This window comes from Poecilia latipinna, unplaced genomic scaffold, assembly GCF_001443285.1.
Source record: "Poecilia latipinna isolate Pla-1442-1.1 unplaced genomic scaffold, P_latipinna-1.0 Scaffold22, whole genome shotgun sequence".
Lineage (NCBI taxonomy): Eukaryota > Metazoa > Chordata > Actinopteri > Cyprinodontiformes > Poeciliidae > Poecilia > Poecilia latipinna.
Window position 1 is genome coordinate 58,512 of NW_015112638.1, and position 26,789 is coordinate 85,300.

The 26,789-nt window shown below is 42.5% G+C and overlaps 1 protein-coding gene across 20 annotated transcripts in view; it reads left to right on the forward strand.

The window, feature by feature from the left end:
• Nucleotides 1–26,789, forward strand: part of tcf7l2 (transcription factor 7 like 2) — a 121,072-nt gene that overhangs the window by 51,602 nt on the left and 42,681 nt on the right. For 11 of the 20 annotated variants that reach the window (XM_015035950.1, XM_015036068.1, XM_015036053.1 and 8 more), the window contains exon 5: nucleotides 4,708–4,767. The exons of the other annotated variants lie outside the window; for them this stretch is intronic. In XM_015035950.1, coding sequence (XP_014891436.1) covers nucleotides 4,708–4,767 — 60 coding nt within the window. The remainder of the gene's footprint in view (nucleotides 1–4,707; nucleotides 4,768–26,789) is intronic. 20 annotated transcript variants of the gene reach the window in all.

The following is a 26,789-nucleotide window of genomic DNA, read 5'->3' on the forward strand; positions in this document are numbered from 1 at the left end:
GCCGGCGTTGGCCTGAATTTTAATATTGGAGCGTCCATGGCTCAATTAGAGGATCCAAGATTAGGATATTGTTCTAGAATCTAATTCTGCTTCTCAGCAACTTCATCCCTGTACCTGCGTGATGTGTTCATGGTGTTCATGATGCCATTTCTGTACAGAGCATCTGCGCATCCTTAAAAAGTCTTAATTTTGTCTGTCTAAAATTAAGAACTTAAAATGTCTTAAATTCATTTTAAAAATGTATGTTAACCTTAAATACATTTATCACAGGTATTACATTTTGTCAGACATTTTCTGTGGCTTGATGTGGTTGAAGCTACTGATACTAGCTAGCTAGCTACCTCTTTTTTTGCGCCTTTCATAGGTAAAAACAAATTTATCTCCATTTGGCTGGACGATGTTCACTTTTGCCACTGTTGTCGTCCCATACAGGACTTGGTGCAAACAGAAAAAATAAAATTTTTGGTAAGTTTGGCACTGTCAGGGTTAAGGCTGTAGAGAAGAGCCACAAACATCCCAGAAATCTCAGTTTCTGCTTTGCTTGATTGTGTTACAGAAGGATCTCCCAAACATCTCGTGCATTTATAGTTTTTTTTGTCTTAAATTTCATTCAAGAGGGCATTAAAAAAGGGCATTAAAAAAGGTCTTAAAAAGTCTTAAATTTGGTTTGCTGAGACATGCAGACACCATGCTGTAATAAACCTGTGAGGCCAGAAACAAAACAGCTTGATTTATGCTGACATGAAATTCCATATAGGCGTTTGAGTAAGAAAGGCCTGAAGACAAAGGCATGTAATGCTGTTCTATCACATGAAATCATAATAAAGGACTTTATTTTGCAGTTCAGAATGCGGAAAAGTCCAAGAGGGTGTGAATACTTTTGCAGGGAGGTTAGTCTGTATAGTATGAACTCAGCGAGACAATGAGCCAAATCAGAGTGTTTAGTAAATCTACAAACTTGGGCTGCGTGTGTTGATATCATCAACAATAACACAGCGGCGGCCTCAGCAGGAGTCCAGGCTTGTGTTGGTGATGTCATGATGTCATGTGACCAGAGGGGGGGAGGTGAAGGAGGATCTCGTCTCAGTCATGTGATCAAAGTTGGTTTGATTTTTTAGATCCTGCCTTAGCTTAAAGAAAAGGTATGAAAGCAACTTAATTCGTATTTTAAGCTTTGAGAGGGAAAGACATCCCCTGCTTTAAGAGGATACACACTGATTTCTCCCTCTCCTACACACACACACACACACACACACACACACGCGCACGCATGCACAGCCTTGGAGTCTAGAGTCTAGCCCTGGCCAAACAATGTCTCCATTGTTTTGTGGGCTTTCACTGGCAGCAGGGGACGGCTGGAGTGTTAACCATTTCCCAACTGCACCTTACTGTGTGTGTCTGTGTGTGTGTGTGTGTGTGTGTGTCAGAGGTAGTGAAGCATAGGCTTTGGAGGGATGTAGAGAAAGAGAAAGAGAGAGAGAGGGTGTTTGCTCGAAGTGTATCGTAATTAGTATGGAGGAAGTGATGGAATCTGTTCGTTTTTACGGTGTGCCGGACCTCCCGCCTGAGCCTCGACAACCTCCACTTTATTTCCATTCAGACAAACCTGTTTTCCAGAGGAATGTGTGCACACTGCAAAAACACAAAATCTTACCAAGTGTTTTTGGCCTAGTGTGTGTCTCAATCCAAGTATACTAACCTACAAGTAACTTTTCGGCAAGATATAGGAGCTTGTTTTATGTAAATAATTCCTTCCTCTAGTAGATCATTTCACTTAAAAGATGGGAAAAATGTCTTGTTGATTGTAAAGTAATATGACAGTGGAAATACTTCTTTTCTAAATTACTGTTAAGGAATTATTTACTTAAAACAAGCTGCTGTATATTGCTAAAAAGTTACTTATAAGCTAGTTTTGTCTCCAGTGAAATAAGATATTGGCACAGGAAACAGGACAAGAAATCCTTGGTGAGATTTTGTGTTTTCTTGCAGTGCAGGAGAGCGAGGCTGAAAAACAGAGCAGCGTCCTGGTTAAACATTCAGAATAGACTCATCACAATGACTGTGGATTCCTGTAGTGGGTCAAAGAACTCCGACTCTGGGAGGGAAAAAAATAAAATAAAAAAAGAGGCAGGATCACATTCACCTTCTGGGACCACTTCTCTATCCATCCTTGAGTAGCAGGGGATGAAAAGGGGGGCTTCCTGTGGTCTGAATACCCCATACACCTGGGCTGGCCAGACAATTGCAAGGGACTCTAGGAGGCCCAGCCTTCGCTGTTGTTAATGAGCGACCCCCATGGTCAACAGGCGCCACCCACGCACCCGTCCCGACTCCGCCGCCTTTACCTTACAGGCTCTTTCTGTCCTTAACTTCTGCTGACCTTTAGCTGTTCTTTCCTGCTGCATTTTAAGCCTTCATCCAAGTAACCACCTCCCTTCTTTTTTGTCTTCTGTTTGTGCATGCATCCTTCCATCCATCCCCTGCTGCACAAGAAGGCTCACATCCCACGCATTTATTTACGGTTGTCTCCAATTTTGAAACCAGAAATACACTTAGCATGCCGGATTATGTGATGATAGAGGGTCTTTTTGTGTGCGTGTGCATATTTTATATAACATGTTTATTCTTATCGACCAGTTTGTTTCGGCGTTGTTGCCTCCTCCGGCTTCGGGCGCTTGCTGGAGAGGGCCACGCTTGCGTCATCGGCCTGGACGAGACGTGGCGTCAGCCCCGGGAACCGTGACAATGAGAATGAGAGCACCTCGGTCATTGTATCTGTCCAGTAGTCTGGATGGCGGCTCGTTCCCACAGACAATCCGCTCAGTGTTGGCTCACTTTGCAGCAATCCCACAACAACCGACTGCAGATTGTTTTTTTTTTTCTTCTCCTTTGACTTTAAAGAGAATCTTAGAATATTCTAAAATGCTCGACAGAGTATCCGTACTCTTCATATTTTTTTACATTTTGTCTCCAACCCATTTATGTGACAGAACAGTCCAAAGTGTTGCATTATGGTGAATGGAAAGACAATAATGTGTTCCGACTTTGTTTACAAATAAGAATTGGAAAAATGTGGCATGCATGTGTTTTGAGCTAGTTCTCGGTTCAGTTGAGGTAAACTCTGGTGCCGTTCGAATGTATATAAGACTGCCAAGCGGACTGGAAATTACTCAAGAAGCAGAAAGTTAACAATAACGCAGGGCATTCTGGGTAAATACAACCAAAACAAATGGCAAGTCTAGCATTAGCGGGAAAAATGGCTCATCTGCCAAAGAGAAAAGAGAAATTGCTAAAATCTGATGGTGCTCCTTAGTTGTCTACCAGATTATCAGGTGTGAAGACACCTGATAATCTGTTAGCCTTTATTAGGCCTCAGAGATAAAGATTTACTCCGACTGCCCAGCCAAGAAAGACTTGGGGTCTGTTTTGGTCGAAAGTGCGTGGCAAGTTCACCGCAGATTATGAGTGAGACAGGAAGTGAGACAAACTAAAACTTATTGCTAGCCTAAAGAGCAGTGATCTTGTCCCTGATAGGAGCTCAGAAATACAAAAAAAAAGGAAAAAGTGATCTTGTTTGAGAAGCTTTTAATTCCGGTGGGATTTCCGGAACATGCCTGAATGCTCAATCTCACGAGTCCGGTGGTCCTGTTATGGACACTCGAGTCGGAGTCCGTATGTATGGGAACAATCGGATCGTACCGCGAAGAGCCGGATGCAAGCGGTGTGTTTTAGCGTTATTGTTGTGTCTCCTTGCTGACTGCTAAATAACCCCCCATTAACTTAAGCTAACCCTTGCTGAGGGTTGGGCATGTGGGAGTCTGTGTTGGACACACTTTAACGGCATAATGGATATTTGCTCGCGTGCACGCGCCGCGCCAGTAAACCGCAGTGTTTACTGACTAGCTTTTATGAGGAGCTATCTCGCTGGCCCGAGGGTCAACACGAGTAGAAGAAAAACCCAGTGATCTGAGTGCACAGTAGCTGTTGGGTACCAGAGCCCTTCAGTAAACTAAAAAGCCCCGTTGCTTCCCTTTGCATGTTGTTTGACTTTCACTAGTTTATCCCTTCTTTTGTTTTCAGTCTCAACCTTCTTTTCCCCCTCTCCTGTCCTCTGTCATTTGTTTGTAATTTCATCTTTTCCTTTTAGCTACAGGACAGTTAAAGCTCAGATATCCCTCTGCTAAATTGAAACATTATGCATGTTCTGAACTGGTATGTGAAAAGTCATCATGCAATTGGGATTAAAGAAGCTTTGACATTATAACTTGTGCCACTGAGGCAGAATCTGGCCAGCTAGTGCAGCTGAGGCATCCTTGTTCACACAGAGGAGGTGAAGTGTTTCAGCAAAGCGCAGCGTTGTTTTAACAACCAGGCAACTGTTAAACCAGTTGAGAGCCAGCACACTCCCGTTTTCCCTGTGTAAAACCAGTTCTAACGGAGCCCATCGAGAGCTGAGCCAGCATGGGCGAGGTGGTAGCTTAAATTAGTAAAACAGCCAGGGGATGCAGCTTTTTATTTTTTTCCAATGCGAACATGTTTCTTTTTGCATAAAACCTTCTGCTGAGTTTGTATGCAGAGCTGTGTGTGCGCCTGTGTGTATGTGTGTGTGTGTGAGAGAGAGAGAAAGAGATTGAGAGAGAAATAAAAAGGAGAGATGGAGAGCTGATATAATTGTGTGACTTGGGAACGTCCGTCTTTGCCTTTCAGGGGCCCTTCTGCTGGGAATTCCCCGGACAGTCAGATCTGAGCCTTCACCAATTTCATTTGGTGAGAGACCTTTGAATTCCAAAAATAATATGCTTTTTTTTTTTTTTTCATTTGACTGATTATGCACTCAAATTACCAACTGATTATTTATTGATTATTTAAAATGGCAAAAGTAGTGAATGAAAAGAACCTTAAATCGTGATAATGACAATCATAATCATTCATTGCTGCTGATTTGCTGTTTATATGCTACTGAATGTCTGCAATGCCTTATTATGTGAAATCAGAACTCAAATGTTTATGTATGATGAATGGTGCTGATAATGCATTTATTAATGTGTATAACTGTATTGATGTTTCATTGGATGTTTAGGTATTTTATTGCTTAATTTGGCCTTTCAAAGGTATTTTTTTATCATTTGAACTTTTCCACTTTTTGTCACATTACTTCGCTGAATTTAATTGGGGTTTTTTTTAGACCAACACACAAAAAAGTGCGTCATGGTTTTATTTTGCCCCTTTCACTTTGATACCTTAAAACAAGAACCGGTGGAAACAATTGGTCCAAATAAGACACTAAACGTGTTCAGCTGTGTGTAATTGTATCTGTTCTGAGACGGCCTCGGTTGTTTTTCCAGAGAACATTAGTGAACAAACATCATTACGAAGGAACACAGACTGCAGAAGACTGGAGAGTCTAGCGGACGATCAGCCAAAGTTACTATGAGATGGTGTAGATCAAAGCATATACTTATGTTAGTATGGCCCAGTCAAAGTCCAGATCTAAATCAGGCTGAAAATCTGTTTCAAGATGCTCTCTGTCCAATCTGAAAAGCTGTTCTCTCAGTGAATGGTCAATCTGTAAAGCCTTGACTTTTTCCCAAAAAGTTAAAGATGCATCCCATTGACTTTACTTCACAACGACGCCTGTCATGGTCACAAATTTCACTGGGCAATAAATTATTCCAGAAGTTATTGCAACAAACGATACTGTTGTGTTGAGAACATTTTCAAGCAATGCAATGGAAATAATGATGATGATATAATTGGTATAATGACGGGACAGTAATGCAGTAAACCCTGTCATATATTATTCAACTTTCATTTCTAATGAATGCTTAACACTATAAGTGGAAGACATTTTAAATCCACAAAATAAATAAACAAAACAGCTGAAGCAATAAATAAAATAGATACTGAAGTCTGTACTAAAATTTTCCTTCAACAAAGGGGCAGGACCTTGGTCATCCGGTCTGTCGTAGAAAGAGAGACATGAGAAACACAATCATGGAAATAGTAATTATCAATCTTATTTCCTTTATCATGTGATTCATTGATTCATGCACCAGCTTTTGTTGGTCTGTCTCGTAAAATCCCAGTGGAATGCACTGAAGTCTGTGGCTGTAATGTGACAGCAGGTGGAAAACAAACTGTTTTTGTCTTTGTTTGGTTTCTGTCATGTCTTAACCATTTCTTATTGACATCCTTTTATAGGACAAAGCTTTTTACAAAAACCTGTTTTTTATTAATTTATTTTTTTTATGCAGCCGCTTTCAAAAACGGCCCTGTATCCTCACACAAACTGACTAACAGAGTTTTCCTCACACAAAGACGCACTAAACTGGAGTGTTTACATCCACTGGTTGAAGATTTAGAGTCCAGATAACCGTGTTGGACTCTGAATGTCCCTCTCTGGTTCCTGTTTTCCCTGCATCTATTTAAAACCCCTCAAAGTAATCAAAAAGCGGAGTCCCAAGGTAAGGTTAGCTGTTGTTTTTAGTGCCGCCGCACTGACATGCTGAGGGACTTCAGTAAACCTTGTTTGGATTCGCCTCAGTCAGGCGCTGTGAAGCCAGAAATAGGCCGGGCATTACCAAAACCCAGAAGAGAGGAGGCTTAATCTCCTCTGAGGCCACTGCGGCCTTCTGGAGGGCTCACTCCAATTGTTTGACTAATCAATTGCTTGTTGATTATGCACACTCTGCCGGGGCCTTTGTTGCCTGTAAATAACACTAGATAAATGAAAGAAAAACCAGTCAAGAAAGACGGTAAATCACGTTTGATAGACAGAAAAAAACAATCTTTTCCTCGTGTCGACTTGATGCTTAGGTTCCCTCCCTCCGTCTCTGCTAAAACTTGTTTGACAAGGTCTGGCAGGATCAACTTTGGGTGCGCCGGTCTGTCTTTCGGCGTGTGTGTGTGTGTGTGTGTGTGCATGGGTGTGTGTGTGTGTGTGTCTTACAAACACACCTTTGTCTGCGCCGGTGTGGACGCAGCGTCCTTGAGCCTAAGGTGTGACTCGAGTCTTGGATGACGGCTTGTCGGGGTGAAGCGAGACGATGATGTTTCCCTTTTAACAAAGAGAGCTGACCTGTGGAGGCTTTGAAAACAAACAAACAAAAAAAAAAAAAAACTCATCGGTCTTAGTAAGATTTTTCTAATTGCTGTCCTGCACAAAGAACCAGGATCAAGAGTCAGATACACTGCTGATGATTAATCTTTATTCCTAACGAACCACTCCCACCGTCGGCTGTCAGAGCGTGCTCATCTCTGACAAATTCCCCCGGACGGCTTGATCTGCATTCTGCAGGGTGACAGCAGACTGTGCAGCTCGGCACGCCGCTGCATTAACACTGGAGGCCGTTTGCGCAGGGGAACTTGTTTTGACAGAGCTCCAGGTGCCTCATTGTTGGAGATGGCATGGTTCAACAGATTTACCAATTAGCACCGGGCCGAGGGCACGGGAAAGGGTGGGGTAAAACGGGGGGAAGCTGCAGTGATGGAATGAAGTTTTGAGTGAGGGAGAGAGGAGGGAGGTTAGAGTATAAGGAGTAACATGATCCTTGACCTCATTTCCCCTCCCCTCCACCCCCCTTTCTTCCCAGCTGTAGCATGTAAAGGGATGAGGGGTGGGAGGCTGAGGTTGAGCCACAAAGAGGAGGGGAATTACGTAGCAGAAGGAGGAGATTCCAGCTGGAAGTTGCGGAGCAAATTTAAAATCCTGCTGTTTGTCGAAGCCATTTTTTTTTCTGTCCCGTTCGAGTGACTAACCCTCCCTGTTACTCATCAGAAAAAATCTGCCTTTTTTTTTTTTTTTTTTTTTTTTCCAGGAAGTTTAGGAGGGAACAGGTTGAACTGATTCTCCAGCTGTGCTCCGAGGGTTTTAGGGAGTTTCTGGCTGCAGATTCGTACATCGGTGTCCCGCGTGTTTCGGGCCGTAGATGCATTGAATCCAGTCTGCTTTATTGAGTTAAACAAAGGATTTCAAATTAGTTCACAGGTCCGTGTTTGTTGTTGAACAGCTTTCACCGCGAATAAGAACAGTTTGCAGCCACTGATTGAAATAAAGAATAGGAAATATCACAAGAAAGATGACCTTCAATAAAGATTCAAAACAAAAATGTAGAACATGATAGAGCTTTATTTTTATTCATAACAGAAAAACTGTTATTTATATTGTTGCAAACAGTATAGTTTACAAAATGTAATCCAAACATTTATTTATTTTGATTTTGATATAGACTTAATTAAAAATGTGTTGCATGCACCTGATATTTGCTGATTAGTTAGTAGGGCTATCTGCTCTGGCCGCCACCCAGCAATCAGCTGCTTAACGACAACATCCACAGCTCTCCATCTGTAGACTTAAGATGGCATTAATTAAATACTGACTGGAAATTAGTATTTTTATTTCATGTGAGTGAAAAGTTTAACAGCCTTCCTCAGCCAGCTGTCCTGCAGGGTGCAGCACAATGTGGCAGACAGAATCTGACATCTCAGTAAAAGGATCGGTCAGAGGGAAAATCTTCTTTAAACCTTAATGCCAAATATCAGTTTGTGAATAGCTGGTAGAGGTTTGGCCCTTTAATAATTTAGCACATCCTTCCAGGAAATCTGGAAACTTGAAGCGCATTATTAAACACTTTAACTATCCCGATTTAGTATTTAATTTAAGTAAAATCATCTTTTAATAACACTTCACAGCTTACTTGGCTAAACTCACCTTATCTCCTCTGTGGGAAATGCTAAGTCTTGTCCGAAACATTTTAAATTGGAAGTATAAAGTCTGTTCCTTCCTACTTTCCTTCTTCCCTCCCCATCTTCCTTCCTTGCTTACTAAACGTTTTTTATATTAATGCTTTTAACAAGCACATGGGACCCTGGAGATTTGACTTTGGAAAAGTATGGAATTTGGCAACTATAAATGTTCCAGACCCCTAAAAATTATTCCCGACTAACCTTTCCCATGCACTACGTTATTAGTCAGTAAACGACCCACATGAAGCCCAGGCCAAACAAGTAGCAGACCTCTTCCTTTGCAAGTCTCAGATCCGTGCGCTTCTTCGTGTCTACCTCTGACTGAAGCCTTCGGAAAAGCGTCTGTTTTTTGCATACAGACAAGCTGCTTGTGATTGAGAGTGACGGAGACAGCTTTTTGGAACTGGAACAGCACGCTGGGACTACAGCGGGGTAAAAAGATGGGAGGGAAAACACGGAGCCCCGCCAAAATTCCCCAAAGGACAATTTATTGTTATGGATGGCTACGCCGTCGCAGTCAAATTTCTGCTCTGCGGACCGGACCGGGAAGGGAGGGGAATGCTGAGTGATTCCAGAGAGCACTTAAGCCGCCTCGAATTCAGGTTTTCTGTCCCCACCCGCCTGATGATAGGACAGGGTCTTTTCTTTGGAGTGTGTGGGGGTAAACATGGGGTGTCTGCTTTCTGAGTCGTTAAGCACCGTCCTTGTGTATTCCAAACAGTTTGTCGGTTTGGAGAAGTCAGAACGGCTGCAGCCTCCCGGTTTATTTGATTTCCCTCTTCAGTATAAGCAAAGACTCTCCTGAACTTTACCTGGATTTGGTTGACTCTGTTTTTTGACGTTTGTGTTGTCGTCTCACTAGTCTGTGCAGTCCAGAGTTCTTGGACCTGTTTCTTATTTCAAGTGTTGGTCCAGGAAAAGAACTGGATATGATCCTTATTTTCTAACCCAGACAGTTTCTTGGACCGACTTTCCCCTCCTCCTGTTTTGTTTTTTGGGACACTTCCTTGACTTTTCTTGCGTACCACTGCAGGTGCGCACATGCCTCAGTGTTATTGTTAAGCCGGCTTTTTTTTTTATATATAAAGACAAGGCATTCCAAAGAATCTGTTAGCATCAATCTTCAGGTCTTGCTACTGACTCTCAATTGGATTTAGGTCAAGACTTTGACTGGACCACCCCAACACATGATTGTTGCAGCCATTGCAGCTCTGACTCGGTTGGAGGTCGAAGCCTTGCTGGATGGTGAACCTCCAACCGTGTCTCAGTTTGTTTTTTTTTTCCTACTTCTCATTTAGAAATTATGATCATTGGAAAAGTCAGCAACCGTGTTGACGTTTCTCTGTTTCCCCTGACATCATACAGCTGTAATTTGTTTGAAACTTCTTCAGAAGTTTCTCCCTGACTGCCATGTTCTTTGGTCTTAGTGATGATCTCTAGGAAAACTTTGACAGACCTACTGTTTTTAAATAATATATTTTTTGAGATGGATGGCTGGACTGGATTTTACTAAAGGGTGTAAGTGGAAAGGGGCTGAACAGATTCAGTTTTAGATTTTTATAAGCAATGGGAATATATACATGTATTGAATAGGGACAGAAAAGTGGAATCAGTCATGAAACAAAACAAGGAACAGCATGACTGTTGAGATGAAGGTTCATGCTGGAGAATGGCTCAGCAGTGACAGCATATGAGCCTAGAAAAGTCTAAATTTGTCAGAGCACTGTGTTTTTTTTCTAACTTCCCTCATCAGCAAAATGGTGCCGTAGACGCCCGCATCTACGGCCACGCATCGCCTGGGAAATCTGCCGCCAAGAAAGGGAATAAACAAGCCTGTCATCAAACTTCGGGGGATAAGGAATCCTGAATGCAGCACGACTGTCACAAAGCAGCTTCCATTTCATGCATTATTAACATTACCTAAACACATTATTTGTGTATTTTATTCATTCATTTGTCTTGTTAACATCCTCCTGGAGTGAGATAAACAGCACGGCCAGACCGGCTGCGTGACAGCCGCGTGTGAGATTTGAAGAAAGGAAGAGAGACGGCGGCGGGATTCTGTGGACGCCGCACTTCCTCCTCCTCCTCTCCGGCTCATTAAACGACGGCAAGGCGATGGATCGGCGTGCGAACTTTATCGACCCAGCCGATAAAGTTTTTTTTTTTTTTTTGAAGGGGAATGGCGTCGCCTTCCCATCTGCAACATGCCCCTTTTCTCCATAACAAGGCGCCCCGTCTTACATCCACACACTCTCCTCTTACTTATTTAGTTAGTGCAGACAGAAGCAGCTCCTAAGTATGAGGCTTGTCCGCAGGATTTTGGCAGTTTTTGTTGTATTTTCTCCTACGCCATTCTTTTTTTTCTTTTTTTTTTTTTCCTGCGCAGACTTCACAAACGGATATTTTAATTGGAACTTTTTGGCGCTGTCTCCATCTTGCGATAGAGTGGCAGACGAGTGAGTGAGTGGCTGGCTGGCTGGCTGGCGAGGCCGGGGCTGGGGCTGATTGGTGTGTAGCGAGGCATGCCTAAATCAACTGGCAGCATGAATAGCTCGCTTGAGTCTCACTGGCATTCACTGGAATCCGTGGCATTTTTTTTTTATCCTTTCTCTGGAAAAAGTGTGGAATAACCAGCAAGATAGAAGGGAGAGAGAGGGAGAGACCACCTCCCACTCTGTTGAAGCATGACTTCCCTCTTTTTTTTTTTTTGTTTTGTTGGTGCAATTTACTTGCCTTGGTGCCATCTCGCGCCTCCGTCTCTTTGTGCTTTTGTCAGAAGAAAGAGGCTCACCCTTATTGCCGTGCTCCAGCCTTACATTCACTCATTCAAAAACATCAATGCCCTTATGAAGTAGTCTTGGTTTTGTTCTCCTGCAGCTAACTGACTTAAAAGAAGTTGTAAATGAAGTTATAATGAGAGCCGATAAAATCAGCTCTGTAGATAATGCGAGATCTGTGCTTTTTAAAGGGATAGTCAGCCTTCAGACTGGGCTGCAGAGTCGGTCACGATTCTTTTATGTACTTTTGTGTTTGGACGTCTTAAGCGCTTTATAAGATTACTGAATGAGAAGCGAAGATCATTGCGTGCCTTCACGTTTACCTTGGACAAATTAAAGGAATTATGTTCAACGTTGGGGGATACAAGTGCTTAAACGCTGCTGAGTCAGCGCATGTTTAAACCTGCAATTGTCAATAAAACAGAAAACACTTGACTCACCGTTTCCTTTCACTGCAGATTATAGAAGCAGCAGCAGCCTGCTGCTGCTCTGATGGTTCTTTCTGTCTGTCTGTCCAATCATCCATCATCCATCCATCCACCCAGCCAATGATTGGTTTATCTTTCATGTCATCTATCCATCCGTCTGTCCATCCAATGTTTGGTTTATCCATCTGACAATTTGTTTATTTACCATTTCATCCACCCTTCCAGTGATTGGTTTTTCAGTGGATGGGTGATGGGTTTGTCACCCATCCATCGTTGGGTTGATGCATCCGTCCAACGACTTGTTTATCCATCCATGCATCCATCCATCCAGTCAGTTTATCTTAGAGAGATAAATATCTCTAAGCTAATCTGTGTCTCATCAGAAATATCGGCATTGACTTTGTCCTGTCAAAGGGGGTCTACATTATCTGGAAGGTCGTGAAATGTGCTCATGAAACACGTGAAAGTATTCCGATTCGAGGAAATGTCCTCTTCCTGACTGGAGGGGATTCAGCAGCGAGTCGATTGCTAATCCGGAATGACACTTTGGACTCGACTCCCGCTCCGGAGGGAAACCTTTGCTTCGGGCTGCAGCAGCGGCAGCAACTAATGCAGACCACATGTTGGAGCTGCGCATCTGCATAAGTTACACACCTGTTCAGTCTGTGGCCGGTGTCGCTCTACTCAAACGCTGACCTCTGGTCCCAGAGGCAGAGCCGCCATGCAGTTTGGAATCACTGTAATCCTGCCTGGCGTAATGTAATCGTTGTTTAAAATTAAGTGTGTGTGCAGGTGGAGCTGTATACTCAGTGAGTACACATAATTGATGGGTGGGGAGGAGGGGGGTTTGTGCAAATGTGAACGATAGCGGGCCTTTCTCCTTGGATTCTTAAGACAGTGCTGTGTAATTACCTGGCCTGCTGCCACCGAGCCCCACCGGAGCAGAGCCAGAAAGAGGAGCTTTGTCTTTGCACAACAACACACAGCAGCCCCCATCGGATCCCAGGGCCCTGAGTTTGTTCAGCTTAGAGTCAGGAGACGACATGTTGGCTCCCGTCATGCAGGCCAAGTCGGGGGAAATTTCTGAACATTATCTGAGCACAAAATGTAACTTTCGTCTGTCCTTTGCCTCTGATCCCAACAGAAAACTCGCACTAATACGTCTCTGTTTCTGCATTCTAAATCACTCAAACCCCTGGCGGATAATGAGAATTGTTAACTAGTCAAGTCTGACTTATTTATACGAACCGCTGAAGTTAAATCCAGGGCCAGAGGCCAGGCGGAGTTGTGAAATACTGCACTGCTGCTCCAGATTTAAAAGCTCGTAACTGACAGACGCAGACAGAAACGTGTCCAGCCAATCAGAAGCCAGGCGCGTACGCCGAGACAGATTTACGGCTTTGGCATAAAAATACATCTAAACGTGCGTGTCACTGGCCCTGCCACCCCTTTACCTCCGAGGGGCCGGAGCTGAGGCAGGCGCATGCATGAAGCGCGGAGTCAGCCCGCCGCTCCAGATACTTTAATTGTTCTATCGCCTCAGCCTCGATATGAGGGGGGGTAAAAAAAGCGAGGCTTCTGCAAAAACTTGGCACTTCAAAGGCTTACCTCCCCCAGTCTTACAAGTTGCCTGTCTCTTCCGAGGAGCCCGGGCTTTTGGAGGGTGAGAGAAAGGGGATCGGAGAGGTGGTGTGGAATGAGTTTGATGGGCTAATTGTAGCCCCCAGTGGACGCAGGCACGCATCACAGTGGGGGTGAGTGGGTGGCTGGTAGAGCAAAGGCTGCACAGGCTGGAAAATATTCCCTTAAACTCCCTGGAATATCGAGTCCCGTCAAGAATAAACGGATGCCTTTAAATACTCCTATCGTATATCACTCCACAGTATATGTTTTTTTTTATGCCGAGAGGCTTCATGCATGAAACAGATCTGAAAAAGGCATGCACAGTGGCCTGCTGAAGCATCCCCACAAGTATTTGAACCTTTTTATTTTTCCTCACACATTTAAATTGGGATTTTATTATTACTGAAATTATTAATCGGATTAATCACGATGAATCGATTCTTGAAATAAACAAATTTTGCAATTTATTAATTGTTAAGTGGAGTAAGCAGACTCATAAAATGGCAATTTGCTGAAAAAACAACATGCTCATGTCAAAATAATAACCTGATTTGTCTTTCACTATAATGATAAGTCAAACAGAAAGGGTTGTGATTTCCACATCTGGATGGATGTTTGAAGATTTTTTTTTTATATGCAGAGGCGTTCTTTGCTACAAATTATCAATCATTCATTAAAGGAAAGCAGTTTTTGCATTGCAGGCAATTTTGATGTTTATTTTGCTATTTTAAAAAAAATATTGAAATTATGGGCATCTTTTGAAGTTTTTCTGATATTGTATAGAAAAGGATGAAAATTATGCACATTGTTCTAGTTTTTTATTAGATTTTTAATCAATTAATCGTCATAATAATCGATTACTAAAATAATTGTTAGTTGCAGTCCTAGATTTTATGTCACAGACATTAAAGTCTGATGCGTGGTTCTTAAAGGCCGCCACTAAAACCCCCCCCAAAAAAGCTGAAAAGTGTGGTGTGCATTTGTATTCATCCCCTTTTAATCTGATACAAGTAAATGTGTGTGATTTAAGCTCACACACAAGACTTTAGCTATTTATTAGAGAATATTATTACATTGATGAAGAGAGTTAATCAGAAAAGCAGCCATGTTAACTCTGGAGGAGCTGCAGAGCAGCTCAGGTGGGAGAAACGTTTTAGCCTAAATGCAAACCGCGAAGTGTGACACAAATCTCTAAAGTAGGAAATAGTTCCTGATGCATTCTTCTCATCGACATTACCACTTGATTCAACAGGCTTCCAGCAGCTGTAGGTTTTATCCTCATTATCTGCATCAAAAACAAAAAGCCAAATCAGTATCAAAAACTTTTGAGCGTTCTTGTCAGTTCTTCTGACTTCACTCACCACTGCCAGTCTGGCAGGTGTACAGCGAGCCACAGGAGTAAAACGCAGTTAAAAGCAGAGAGGCACAAGGAGATGACACCGCAGAGGAAGCAGCTCGTGTAGGGTAGGGCCTCGGCTGGGAGAAAATCAATGGGAGGGAGCACTTCCATACACGGAAACAGCACAATGGGAGGGAGAAGAGGGAGTAAAGATTTTTCTTTTTTTTTTTTTTTAAACTGGAAAATGATGCATTTGTTTTACCCAGGGAGAGCAAAAAGCAAAGACGAGGGGAGAGAAAAAAAAAAACACTCTTCAGAACATCTTTTGAAAAAAAAAAAATCTGGTTCTTTGGTGAGGTTGAGTTGTGTGGTTAAGGTTTGTTTTATCCAACTGTGCGGAAGCGTGTGTAGCTGTCTTTCAGGTCTCTTTTTAGTCGAGGCGCAGAAAGACTACTCATGGCATGTTCAAGGGCACTCGGTGGACACGGATGCCCTGCAGGAGGCGGAATTATGAATACAACATGAGTAAACAGACACCTACATATACAGCTAAAATAGTACACATAGTACTTGGCAAGACAACCGTCTTTTAGAAGCAATTTGAGACGGTCCGCAGCAGCTCGGCCTTCCCCCCTTCTTCTCCTTGCAAGGGTCATTGATAAAGTCTTGCGGGAGAGAGAAAAAAAAAATCGGCTCTAATTTGCCTGATAGTGGAATAATTTGCACATTGGTGGTAATGTATTCCTCTGTGCATTCCTCCAGTACAACCGTTTTAGTATTCATTTTAGTGATAAAGGATTTTTTTTTCCCTTTCCTTCCCCTACACAGCAGCTGTGAACAAAGGATACAATAGCGCACAAACTTGAAACACAATTCCGAGCCGCAGCTTTGAATGGCATTCAGGCTTCACTGCGACTGAGCGAGCCCCATTCAGCGAGAGCGCGCGGCGGTTTGAAGAGATGGTATCGAGTTGCCTGCAGATGGAGGTCAGTGTGACTGGCACAGTTGGCACCTTGGCACGGCGGCAGCAGCAGCGGCGGCGGCGGCGGCGCTCACATTCGGGAAGGATGTGACGGCTGGCGGCGGCTGGCGTTGAGGGTGGATGGGGGTGGTGGTTGTGGTGGGGGGGGGAGGTGGAGAGAGAGAGAGAGCAAAGCATTCTACTCACTTCTTCTCCTTTTTATTTTTTATATTGTCTGCGCTTCCTGTTTTGAAAGCCATTAAGGAGCAAATTTCCTCACAGCGAGCGGGGAGATGAAAAGGGCCCGGGCTTTTGAAACGTGTCCAAGCGCAAATGTGAAAACGAGGGTGCGAATGATATCTAGCTGTAAACTTCCCTGTCGAGGGGTCGACGGAAAAGGAATTGTGAGGAGAGTGGGGTGGGGGGGGGGAATGATACATTCATTTGCGTGTTTTTTTTTTTTTTTTTCTTTTTCTGATTCGCTGATGAAAGCGATGCTGCCGTTTTTTTGTTCCCAGCCAGCTGTATTGCTCTTTTCACTAACACACTGATGTGTCAGGGCAGAATCGCATAACTATCACTGAGCCCCCCCCCACACCCTTCGCGCCTCCCCCCAACCGGTCCCCTTCCGAAAATGCTTTGTGACATCTGTATCCACACATGTCTGCATTCACTGTAGCCGCAGAGTATTTATGGACGAGCTGCTGTTGTCATCCATTGATCCCCACACGATCTCTCTGATCACTAAAAGTGCTTTTCCCATCGTGCCATCATCAGGGTTACCTGCTCAACCCGACTCCATTCAGGTTTAACATCTCATTGGTTGGCTTAAAGTTTATTTACTTGCCTAGTTCCTCTGCAGCAGCAGCAGCAGTACATCGGTGCTGCAGACTCTCCTCCCCCCCCTCTCCTCTCTTCCTCCTTCGCTCCCTCCTCTACCCCACACTGCCCCCAAGCCTGGCCAGTCTGTGCCTCTTAATAAAACCGACAGCCTCTAATTGGGCTTAATTGCACCCTTCGGGCGTCGTCAAAAGGAGTGTTGCTAAACAAACTGCAGGGTCTGCAAGCGGGCCTGGCAGTTTTCTGCGGCACGTTGGCCGCCGAGCTCATGCCTGCAAGTTTCTGCAGGAAAACTTTAAAGATCTGCAGCGCGCGCATGCATATGCCCATCATATATGCAAACTGGGCAGCAGTTGTAGAAATGTAAAGAAAAGCCTTTTTAATTTGGAAGTTATGCTAACAGAGTAATATTTCAATCATTTTACTGCTTTTTTTTTTTACAATATTTCATGCACGCTGTGATTTTATTTTTTACTCGTGATTTCCTGTGAGCAGAGCCTTAAACCTCACCACTCCTCACTGACTTCCCAAAGTCTGTAGGACTGATGGAAGGGAGGACCTACATGATATTCTTAGGGTCATAATCAAAGATGGAACCTCAGGTTTGTGACCTAGACTCAAGTTATATGTAGCTCGTTAGATTTTGCTGGACAGAATGACCTATGAACCCGTCTGGACCAAATACAAATAGAGACCCACTGACCGTCCTGGTTTGGATTATTTCTGGTTTTCTCTGAGGTGTGACATGCTCGATTTACATTTGACCAATTCTGAATGTTTTTTCTCTAAGGTCAGTAACAGATAAATGAGGAAAAATATGTTGTGAGCTGATAGGGCTTGATAGGAGTAGTGGCTTTGAATCTACCGGAAAACAAAAAAGTATTAAGATTATCCATATGTATACACCCACCGATACGCCCCTAATCTCTATCTGATTGTTGTTAGACTAAAAAGTATGTCAGTAGATCTGAATAGCAAAATATCATTTATTTTAGCAATTCAGTTTAAACAAACACTTATTTCTGTTAACTTTGATGATTAACTGATGAAAATCCACAATTCAGTTCATCAGAAAATTACAATATTTCGTAAGGCGAAAAAAGTATGTCAAGTGGAATTTACACACTCAGCACTTTCTTCCTAACACTTGAAACATGGTGAATATCTCCCAACCTTGAGAGTGTGCGTCACAATCCTTTCAAGGTAGTTGCTGCCTTTTTTTTTTTACATTTATTTTTCCTTCTACTAAACTTTCCATTGCTACATTTTCTTCTTTAGAGATAACATTTTATTTCCAGTGATGAGTCTTCGTCATGATTATGAAGGACAGAACAAAACTTTAGGATTTAAAAACTCTTTTTTTCTGTCTTTTTTGTGTATTTTATGTCTGAAATGGAAAAGAAAAACAAACTGTGGGTCTAGATCATTTTCACTTTGATAAATTAAATTAGTCAAATCTTTCATGACATTCTTTTTTTTCTTTTGCATATTGCCTATACATGCTGAAGAGTATTTTTGACCTACAGATGCATCAACCAGAGTTCTTAAAGTTAGGATAGGAAAATATTTTACATTATCTGAATCTTGGCAATTAGGGCTTGATAAAAGAAAAATTGGACGATTCCCATCCAGGGCCGATTGATTAATTGAGTCTCTAAATACAATGTCAAGCCATCCTTGGCAGCATACGTCAGAGCATAACCACTCATTGGGAAGATGCTTCTTTACCAGAGGCAGCATCTTCTAAATGAAATCTGCTATATCTACTCAGACTGGAAAACAGAGCGTCTTTTCTAGGAAGCATCTACAACTCTCGGTGTCAGAGGAGCCTTTTAAATCCCAGTTATTATTTAATCTCCACCAAACACATCTCTTTTCTGCTTTTCAGCTGCCTAAGCAAAAAAAAAAAAAGATGGTGCTACTTCATCCCAGTAGCACCACCTCCTGGTTGACGGGTGGGGGGCCACAGTGACAGCGGCTCTCTTTGAAAGCCTGGTGGAGCAGGCTGCTGCCACATGGGCCTTTGCCGGGTCGCCGACCGCAATCGATTCAAACAAGATTAGACCGAACCTGTGAAACGGCGCCACTCTGAAATCCCCTTGTTTTCTTCTTTTCTTTTACTTCTACTCCCATATGCGTGTTCCCTATTTCCTCGTTTTACAGACCCGGTTTGTTCCGGAGACAATTTCGATGCAGAAAATGTCCTAAACTGTATAATTTTCATGCAGGGAAATGAAGAATAAGTCATATTGTGTGTTTTCGTCTGGAGTTTAAAAGTCATGTAATGATCCAGCAGGGCCTCCAAAAGGCTGGAAGGGCCCGTTCTTTTAGGAGCACATAATTAAGACAGAGAGGCTGAATATATAGACTGAAAATATAGAGGAGCAAGCCAGTCAGCCTCAGTCCCAGCCTGTGGTTTTGTGTTTTGCTGCCCTAGACTTGTGTTTGTGTCTGTCTGCGTGTATTTGCGTGTGTGTGTGTGTGTGTGTGTGTGTGTGTGTGTGTCAGCAGAGTGAGCAGCATGCTATAAAAGGCTGCTGAGTTGAGCCGTAGCCTCTCTGTGTGTCGGGGTCACGGCGAGCCAAACTGCTTGTGCGCATTCAGATAGTCGGTGTGTCTTTGTGTGAAGGATGCCGAACCGCTGCCCGACCCAAACTTTCTCCCCCCTCCTCATCCTCGTTCCGACCTCTCCTGCCTCCGTGTAAGCCACCGCTACTGTTCGTCCACCGAATACACACACACGCTCACATGCACACGCCTCGCTCGTTTCAGCGCTTTGTCACTCTCTAATGATAACTATCCATCAATGGCGAGGGGGGGCGTTGCTGTTGGAAATGAAGATGGATTGAATTAGCGTCGAGCGTGCCGGCCGCTGCGTTGTGGCGGCAACCCGTAATTACACTGTCAGGACCATTGAACCCCCCCACCGTACGAGACGTTGAACTTAACACATTTACACCATTGTTGATTACAAGGTCTTTTAGTCGGAGCAGCTCCACATCATGTAGCTCCTAATGGCAAGTGGAAGGCCCAGTCGTTTGCAGATGATTTGTGCACGGGGGAAGTGGAGCGGTCGCCTGCAGGGAGCTGATTGAGAGGCTGCAGCAAAATTCACACCAGACAATGGTTTGGCACATTGGTGTAAAATAAAATCAACAAGAAGAATCAGGTTTGTATTTGGGGGTCAGTTTAAAGTAAAAGAAAATATTCATCTGCGTCTTGATTTTTTTTTAAAAAAGGTGTAAGCACTTTATGAAACATTTTTTGTTGCATACAAAACATAAATATACTGTTGGCGTCAAAAATAATGTTGCATATCGATCCATTGTAGTTGGATAATGTTATCTATAACGTTCATTTATAGAAATTGTGATTTTGGTATGAAGACTTGGATGAAAATATAGAACAAAAACTTGTAAGTTCCCCTGTTTTGCTAATGTTGGCTGATTAATTATCAGGGCTGTCTGTTCGGAGGGCCATCCAGCGAAAAATAACTAGATTACTAGTTTTACTTTTAAACAGTCAGCTTGACTATTTTTTGCAACAGGAATCATTTTAAAGTCTTATTTGTCTTACAACCTACAGAAACATGTACTACGAGGATGAGAAAGGATCACAATGAGAGGATTTGAACTTCCTGCTTCTCTCTCTGCTGTTTGGTCCTTTACTGTGTCCATGAAACCTCCTTTTCAGCTCCTCTGATATTTGGGGTCAAAGTTCAGATACTGTTTCAACTTTTGAGATGCTAACCATATTGGCTAATTTCTCGTTGATCGCCTCTGATCAGTCATAAGGTGGTCGAGTAATAAAATAATGTTTTTTTTTGTTGTTTTTTTTGCGATACACTAAATGCATCAAAGCTGAAACCTTTTATCAGTGAGTAAATGCATCAAAAGAGAAGTTCTGTGAAAACACTTTTTCTTTATAGTTTGTCTGTTCACATTTAATCAGGACTAAAATCAGGAAAGTGATCATGATCAGAATCAGCAAAGTCACAAATCTGTCCGGTAACCTGATTGGTTTGTCTCGACTAACTTTTTTCTTTTTTTTTCTTTTCCTTTTTCCTGTAATTAAATTTAAAAGACTAATTTTAAAATTAGCATTGGAAATGCTGAATGACAGCAAAGAGCTAAACGTACAGTTCAGGCAAAACCATCCTTTGCTGCTTCTCCCCTTTCGTCTCTGAACGGAAATTGGGCTGAAGTGTTTGTTAATAAACACGTCCAGCCAAACTCCGGGAAACAGACCTAATTTTCCTATAGAAGCACACAACTCGCTGGATCTTAAGCGAACCAATTAACCTCACCTCAGCTCATTAAAAGCTCTCCTTTCATGGCCAGAAGCAGTAACTCATCTGCCTACACGGGACATGAAAGCGCAAATTTGTCCATCCGAAACTCTTAAAAGTAATTGGAAAAGGTAGATATGAAGGGCCAGTAATCCGGGAACACAGCCTCAACTTGTGTGAAGTTGAAAGCCGATGTGATTATAGGGAACAGCGGCACAAGCGGAGAGATCACGCAGACATTGTCATGTAATTTGGAATATATAATCAGCTCTGGTTTGTATGCAGCGGCTCCTAAAGTCAAACTGCAAAATTGGGACAGTTGAACGCAAGGTCACAGCGTGAATGAGAGGAATCTGAGGTTCTCTACAGATTTTCTGGTCAAGGGAAACTTTCTTTCTGTTGTTGTTGTTCGGAAACTCCAAGGAATATTTGCTGTGGCTACAGTGTCTTCTTGGAAGCTTTGGAACTGGGACAGGAGGGAGGATGAAAATGGTTTCTTCTCTGCCACCAAACGTGCAGCGCTGGTGTATTTGGCACGTGAGAGCCCAGCTCCTCACATCCAGTTGTTGCCTGAGGTTTTCACTTTGAGTCTCATTGAAAGTCCATTTCTGTCACCCCCATATATGAGCATCAATATTAGCCATAGCATAAGGATTACAGCAGAGTAATTTCAAGTGCACAAACGTCTTTTGTTGTTGTTGTTGTTGTTGTTTTACCCTGCACATTACTTCCAGGCCTTTGTTGAAGCTTTCTAATGGATTAATGGCGTCGAGGGGGCAATTCATTCAGCTCTTTCCGTTGCAGACGTGTGCGGCTCACACTGTGCGCGCGCTCGTCCGGCCAGCCAATCTCTGTCATCTGCATCAAAATAATTACAGAGAGATAAATGCACCATTTGACCGTTTTCACAGCGATCTAATCTGAAGCGGGGCTGCGAAAGCGCACGGGAGGGGAGATGATCAAATCCTCGTTTAATGGAACTGATCGCTGCTGTGTGTTCCACGTTCAGCCGACAGCAGCGTTACAGATGCAGCGCCTCATCTTTTCGTGCATTTAGCGTTGCCCCGATTTGTCCCTTCTGGATTTTCTGCTTAGATGAGAAATTAGACCAAAAACTCTATATGGTTTTTGCTTGCTAGACCTGTTTTTCTTTTTTTTTTTTTGCACAAAGCAGCTCAGATGTAAGACTACAAGTGTGGGGCCTTTTGTGTCGAGGTCAGGGTGGGGATGAACCAGAAGTGTATTGGTTACAGCCATACCGCTCTGCACGTTTCCATCTCCTTTTAGCTTGAAGGCAAAAGCCGAAATCTGATTAGCCCCCATTATAAAGAGTGATATTTTCATCCCGCCGATTCTCGGCACTGCGTCGGAGCATTCGGCCGCTTTTAATGCCGGGAAAAGCCTGCTCCTTTGACAGATAGTAGATATCCCCGACATCGCTTGTTTGGACATTTCTGTCTTTTGTGACATGGACTACAAGACGCGCAAGAAAATAAAAAGCAACTAAATAATGTCAAAAGATCAGAAATCAATGGGTCGGAGGAATGTGATCCTCGCTGTTCTGTGTTCGACTGCACCCCCTCACCACCCCCCACCTCCCTCTCTCTCCACTCGCCCCCAGTTGCATTACGAGTGTCTTTCCACCAGCCGCTAAAGTTTCCTTTTGTTCGCCGCCTTTCGGAGCTGTAACTCAAGCACGAGGAAGCCGTCTGACAATGTTTGGATATCGGCAGAAAATAGCCCTTTTACTTAAAGGTTACCGGTCGAGGTTTATTGAGTTTCATGTTCATCAAAAAGAGGTGAACCATGAGAGAGCTTCATTAATGCGTAGGTTTGTGTTTCACGTTTTGATGCAACAGTGATGGAGAGCAGCAGGAAATGATCAATGACGCTGTGAATATTTATTTTTTTTTAAAACAGAAAAGTAAATCCCAATATATGATTCAGAAACAAATATATATAACGGAAGAAAAAATGTATATGTAACCTATTTAAATTGTATTATTTCATTTTAAATTAACATAATGACGTTCATAATGAGTAAATTATCAAATTACTGAACTGATCATAATTAATCAGTGTAATACACCAGTTGTTTGGAAAATAAACAAAATCTAATAATGTGTTTAAAATATTCCATAATTCTTCTATATCTTCAAATAGACATGGGGGGGGAAAGCCTTTAAAGCATTTTATTGCTTTAATCTGATAATAGCTCCCCTCATTGGGTAAAAATAGACACTACATTTATCAGTGTCTGGTATTTCTGTTAAAACCAGAGGTCATGGGAGCGCTACTTTATCGCACTCTTTTCTTCTTTGCTAAAGAAAATGTTGGGACTCCCTTTTAAAATAATTTTTCTGGGTTACACCAGAGGTTACCGTATAGGGTTTCAACTTCTGTGGGAGTTGTGATCTGTTCTAATGAGAAAAGGAAAATGCAGCACCATAATGCTTTGTGTCGCCCACTGTGGCTGAGAGATAGACACGGGATTAAAAAAAAAAACATAAAGAAAGAAATGGGAAAAAACAATTTCTGGACATTTCTGGGAGATAAATTAAATTTCTTTGCTATTTGGAGGTCTTCTTTGAAAAAACGCAATTGTAATGAACACATTCAAAACTGGAGAATAGATTTACCCTTGGCTTCAAATGAGCCGGCGTTATCGGACTCCGTCATTCGCTCTTTCCCATTTTCGAGCTGCTAATTGATGTTTTTGATGTCTCCGAGAAAATTGAAGAAAATGTCATGTGTGAACTGGCGCGGAAGTTAATAAGATTGACTTCGTCGACTGAATTCACAATGAGCGAAAGGAGAGGCGTATAAACGGGGGGGAACCGCTGCGAATTCGCCCGTTCCATCTGCCGAGGGATGAAATCGACACCGGGGTGCGAATGGGGCCCCGTAGAGGGTGATACCCAGGGACGGCGCGTTCACAAATGCTCCAAAAAAATGTTTTTTCGTCCTTCGAAGCAGTCGAGTTTTGTTTTTCTTTTCCTAGTGATTGGAGTGCATGAGCAGCTGTTTTTCCAGAGGGCTCCCGCCTCGGTGTGGGTCCGGCTTTTCTGTGGAGGCTTCTCCCGGGGCAGCCTCTTCCCCCCGGATCCAAACAATACTTGTTTTTTATGCTGTTTTGAGTCTGAAAAGCTGCCCAAGCTTTATAGAGGTTAGATTAAGATGAGGCCAAAAGATGCACCGATATCAGTTAGGGTCATTGCATATGCTTGGCCAATGTGTAGCCGAGCCTGAACTTAAATCCCCTTAAATAAAAGGATAGAAGCGCCACCGGGGTCGCGCCATCTTGAGCCATTTATCGAATGTTGGCTGAGAGCCAGATGTACATGGTTTATCACCTTATTAGCCAAAATATATGAAGGTTTGATAAAACTCCCTCATTTTCTTATATTTATATATCAGTTTATATTAATCTTTGGCGTCATTATTTTCGGCGATATTTAATTGGGAAATGGATTAGTTGACTTTGGTTCAGTGCTTCTGATTATTTCTCCCCTACATAAAGGGGACTGAGCTAAACCCTCCACCCTCCAAAACCCCCCCAATACGTCCAGCACCTCTAAGCGCTCTTCTTTTTGAAGACGCCAAACAAAAAAAAACAAAAAAAACAACAGAAAAAAAGTGCCCTTTGCTAGCGTACGGCCCTCCGAGGATCACGGCTAAGGGACATTATTCTCGGAATAGGCAATTAATTCCACTGGCAACGATCGGTTCGAGCGTCTTTCCCCGCCGCCCCTCCAGATGCCCTCCTCTCCACCCTCCACTCGCCATTTGAAATGCTAACACGATGAAAAAAAACCGTTCTATTGGTCCGTGTCCCTCGGCTAAGCCAGCCGCCGCGGGCGAAGAATTTCATCGACTGATGAGACCACAGGCGTGCCCGATAAAAAGGTTAACCGTACGTGACACGCTCTCCAAGTAGCCCGCAGTACCTTGAACTCTCAAGTTCTGTAACTTTTATTTGACTTTTTTATTGTTGCCGAGTCTGAGCTTGTTTAGCCGCGAGAGCAGTTCGCTGTTCGTGTGTCGAGGACAATCACGGATAACGTGACTCTTCTTTTATTTGTCTGTTTTCTTTTCCATAATAATAAGGACTTTATTATTGTTACCGCTGTTTTTAAGGTCTTGCTATTTAGCAGTGAATTTTCATTTCTGTTTATTTTCAAGCTTTTAATTATTTAATAGATTACATTTTAATCAAAAGCACTGCTTTTTGAAGAGTCAGGTGGCATAAGCTGACAATGAATAAAGTCTACAATAATAATGACATAATATCAAAAATAATATTACTAATACTAATAAGTAGTTAATAGCGTTAACTATTATTAATAATGGCTAATTATGTCTTTCTAATTATATTAATGTTTATAATAACTGGTATTGATTAAAAATACCACATGCCATTACTACTACTACTAATACTACTTCTACCAATATAGTATTATTATTATTAATCATAGTTATACTAATACCATTTTACCACTACTACTACTACTACTACTAATAATAATAATAATAATAATAATAATAATAAAATAGTGATGACACTACTACTAATATGATAGTAATGATGATTTTAATTACGTTATTACCATCACTACTACTAATAACAATAATAATAATAATAATAATAATAATAATAATATCTACTACTACTTTTAAGTAGTTGTATTATTAACAATAACATTATTATACTGCTAACAATAATGGTAATGATGATGATGATGACATTAATGACACCACTACTACTACTACTTCCATTTCTAATAGTGAGTATGATGACAGTTATATTATTAAAGTACTGCTAATAATAGTAGTAATAATATAAAAATCAGTATGATACCGTTATTACTACTTCTAGTACTACTCATCCTACTAGTAGTAATTGTATTGATGATTATGCTTCTACCTTTACTGCCATCATCCCCACATTAACAATGATTACATGAGTAACACTAATTAAGACTGTTAAACTGCTGCAGACGTTCCAGTTAGCATACATGATGTTATCACTGTGTTGGGTTTTACTGCAGCGCAGCTCTGCTGAGTGAGAATAAAGAACAATCCAAGATGGCACATTTCTCTTCCGCCTTCAGGAGAATCTGAGGTAGACTGCCAGAGAGTGGGAGGAGGATTCCAGGCTCTTCTCAAATTGTTAGTAAAAGATATATGGGCACAGAATAGGTATGGCTGCTGCAATAGCTCCAACCCCATCTTCCCATGCATGTAAACACACATGCGCGTACGAGCACACGCACACACACCTATGCACATGCACCGAGTGCTGCGCGAGGAGGACTGAGGCAGGTGGCTCCCCATGGCTGCAGCTTCATGACAACATGCCATTAGAAATAGCAGGCCTGTTGATCAATCCTGCCGACATGACAGCTTCGCCGCGAGGCCTGGCTCTTTGAGTGCCGACGCCGCGGCAGCTCCCTCTCCCGTTTCTCCCCACTAATTGGTGAAGGTTTCTCTTATATATGCTTTTGGCACAGGGCTTTTCTCTCTCTCTCTCTCTCACTCTCACACACTTTCTCTCTCCCTCGCTCTCCACCAGCTCTTCCTCCTCCTTTTCTTCTTTTTCTTCCCTCTGTCTGTTTTTTGCTTTTTTACTTTTAGCTTCACCTCCTCCCCAGCCCCTCTTCTAATCTGACCATATTTAGCTCTTTTTCTCCCCTCTCATTGTAAATATGCCGCAAACACACGCTGTTTTTACACAGCTATACGAAATGAAATTATCTTGTTTGCGTTTCAATCCAACACCGTCACG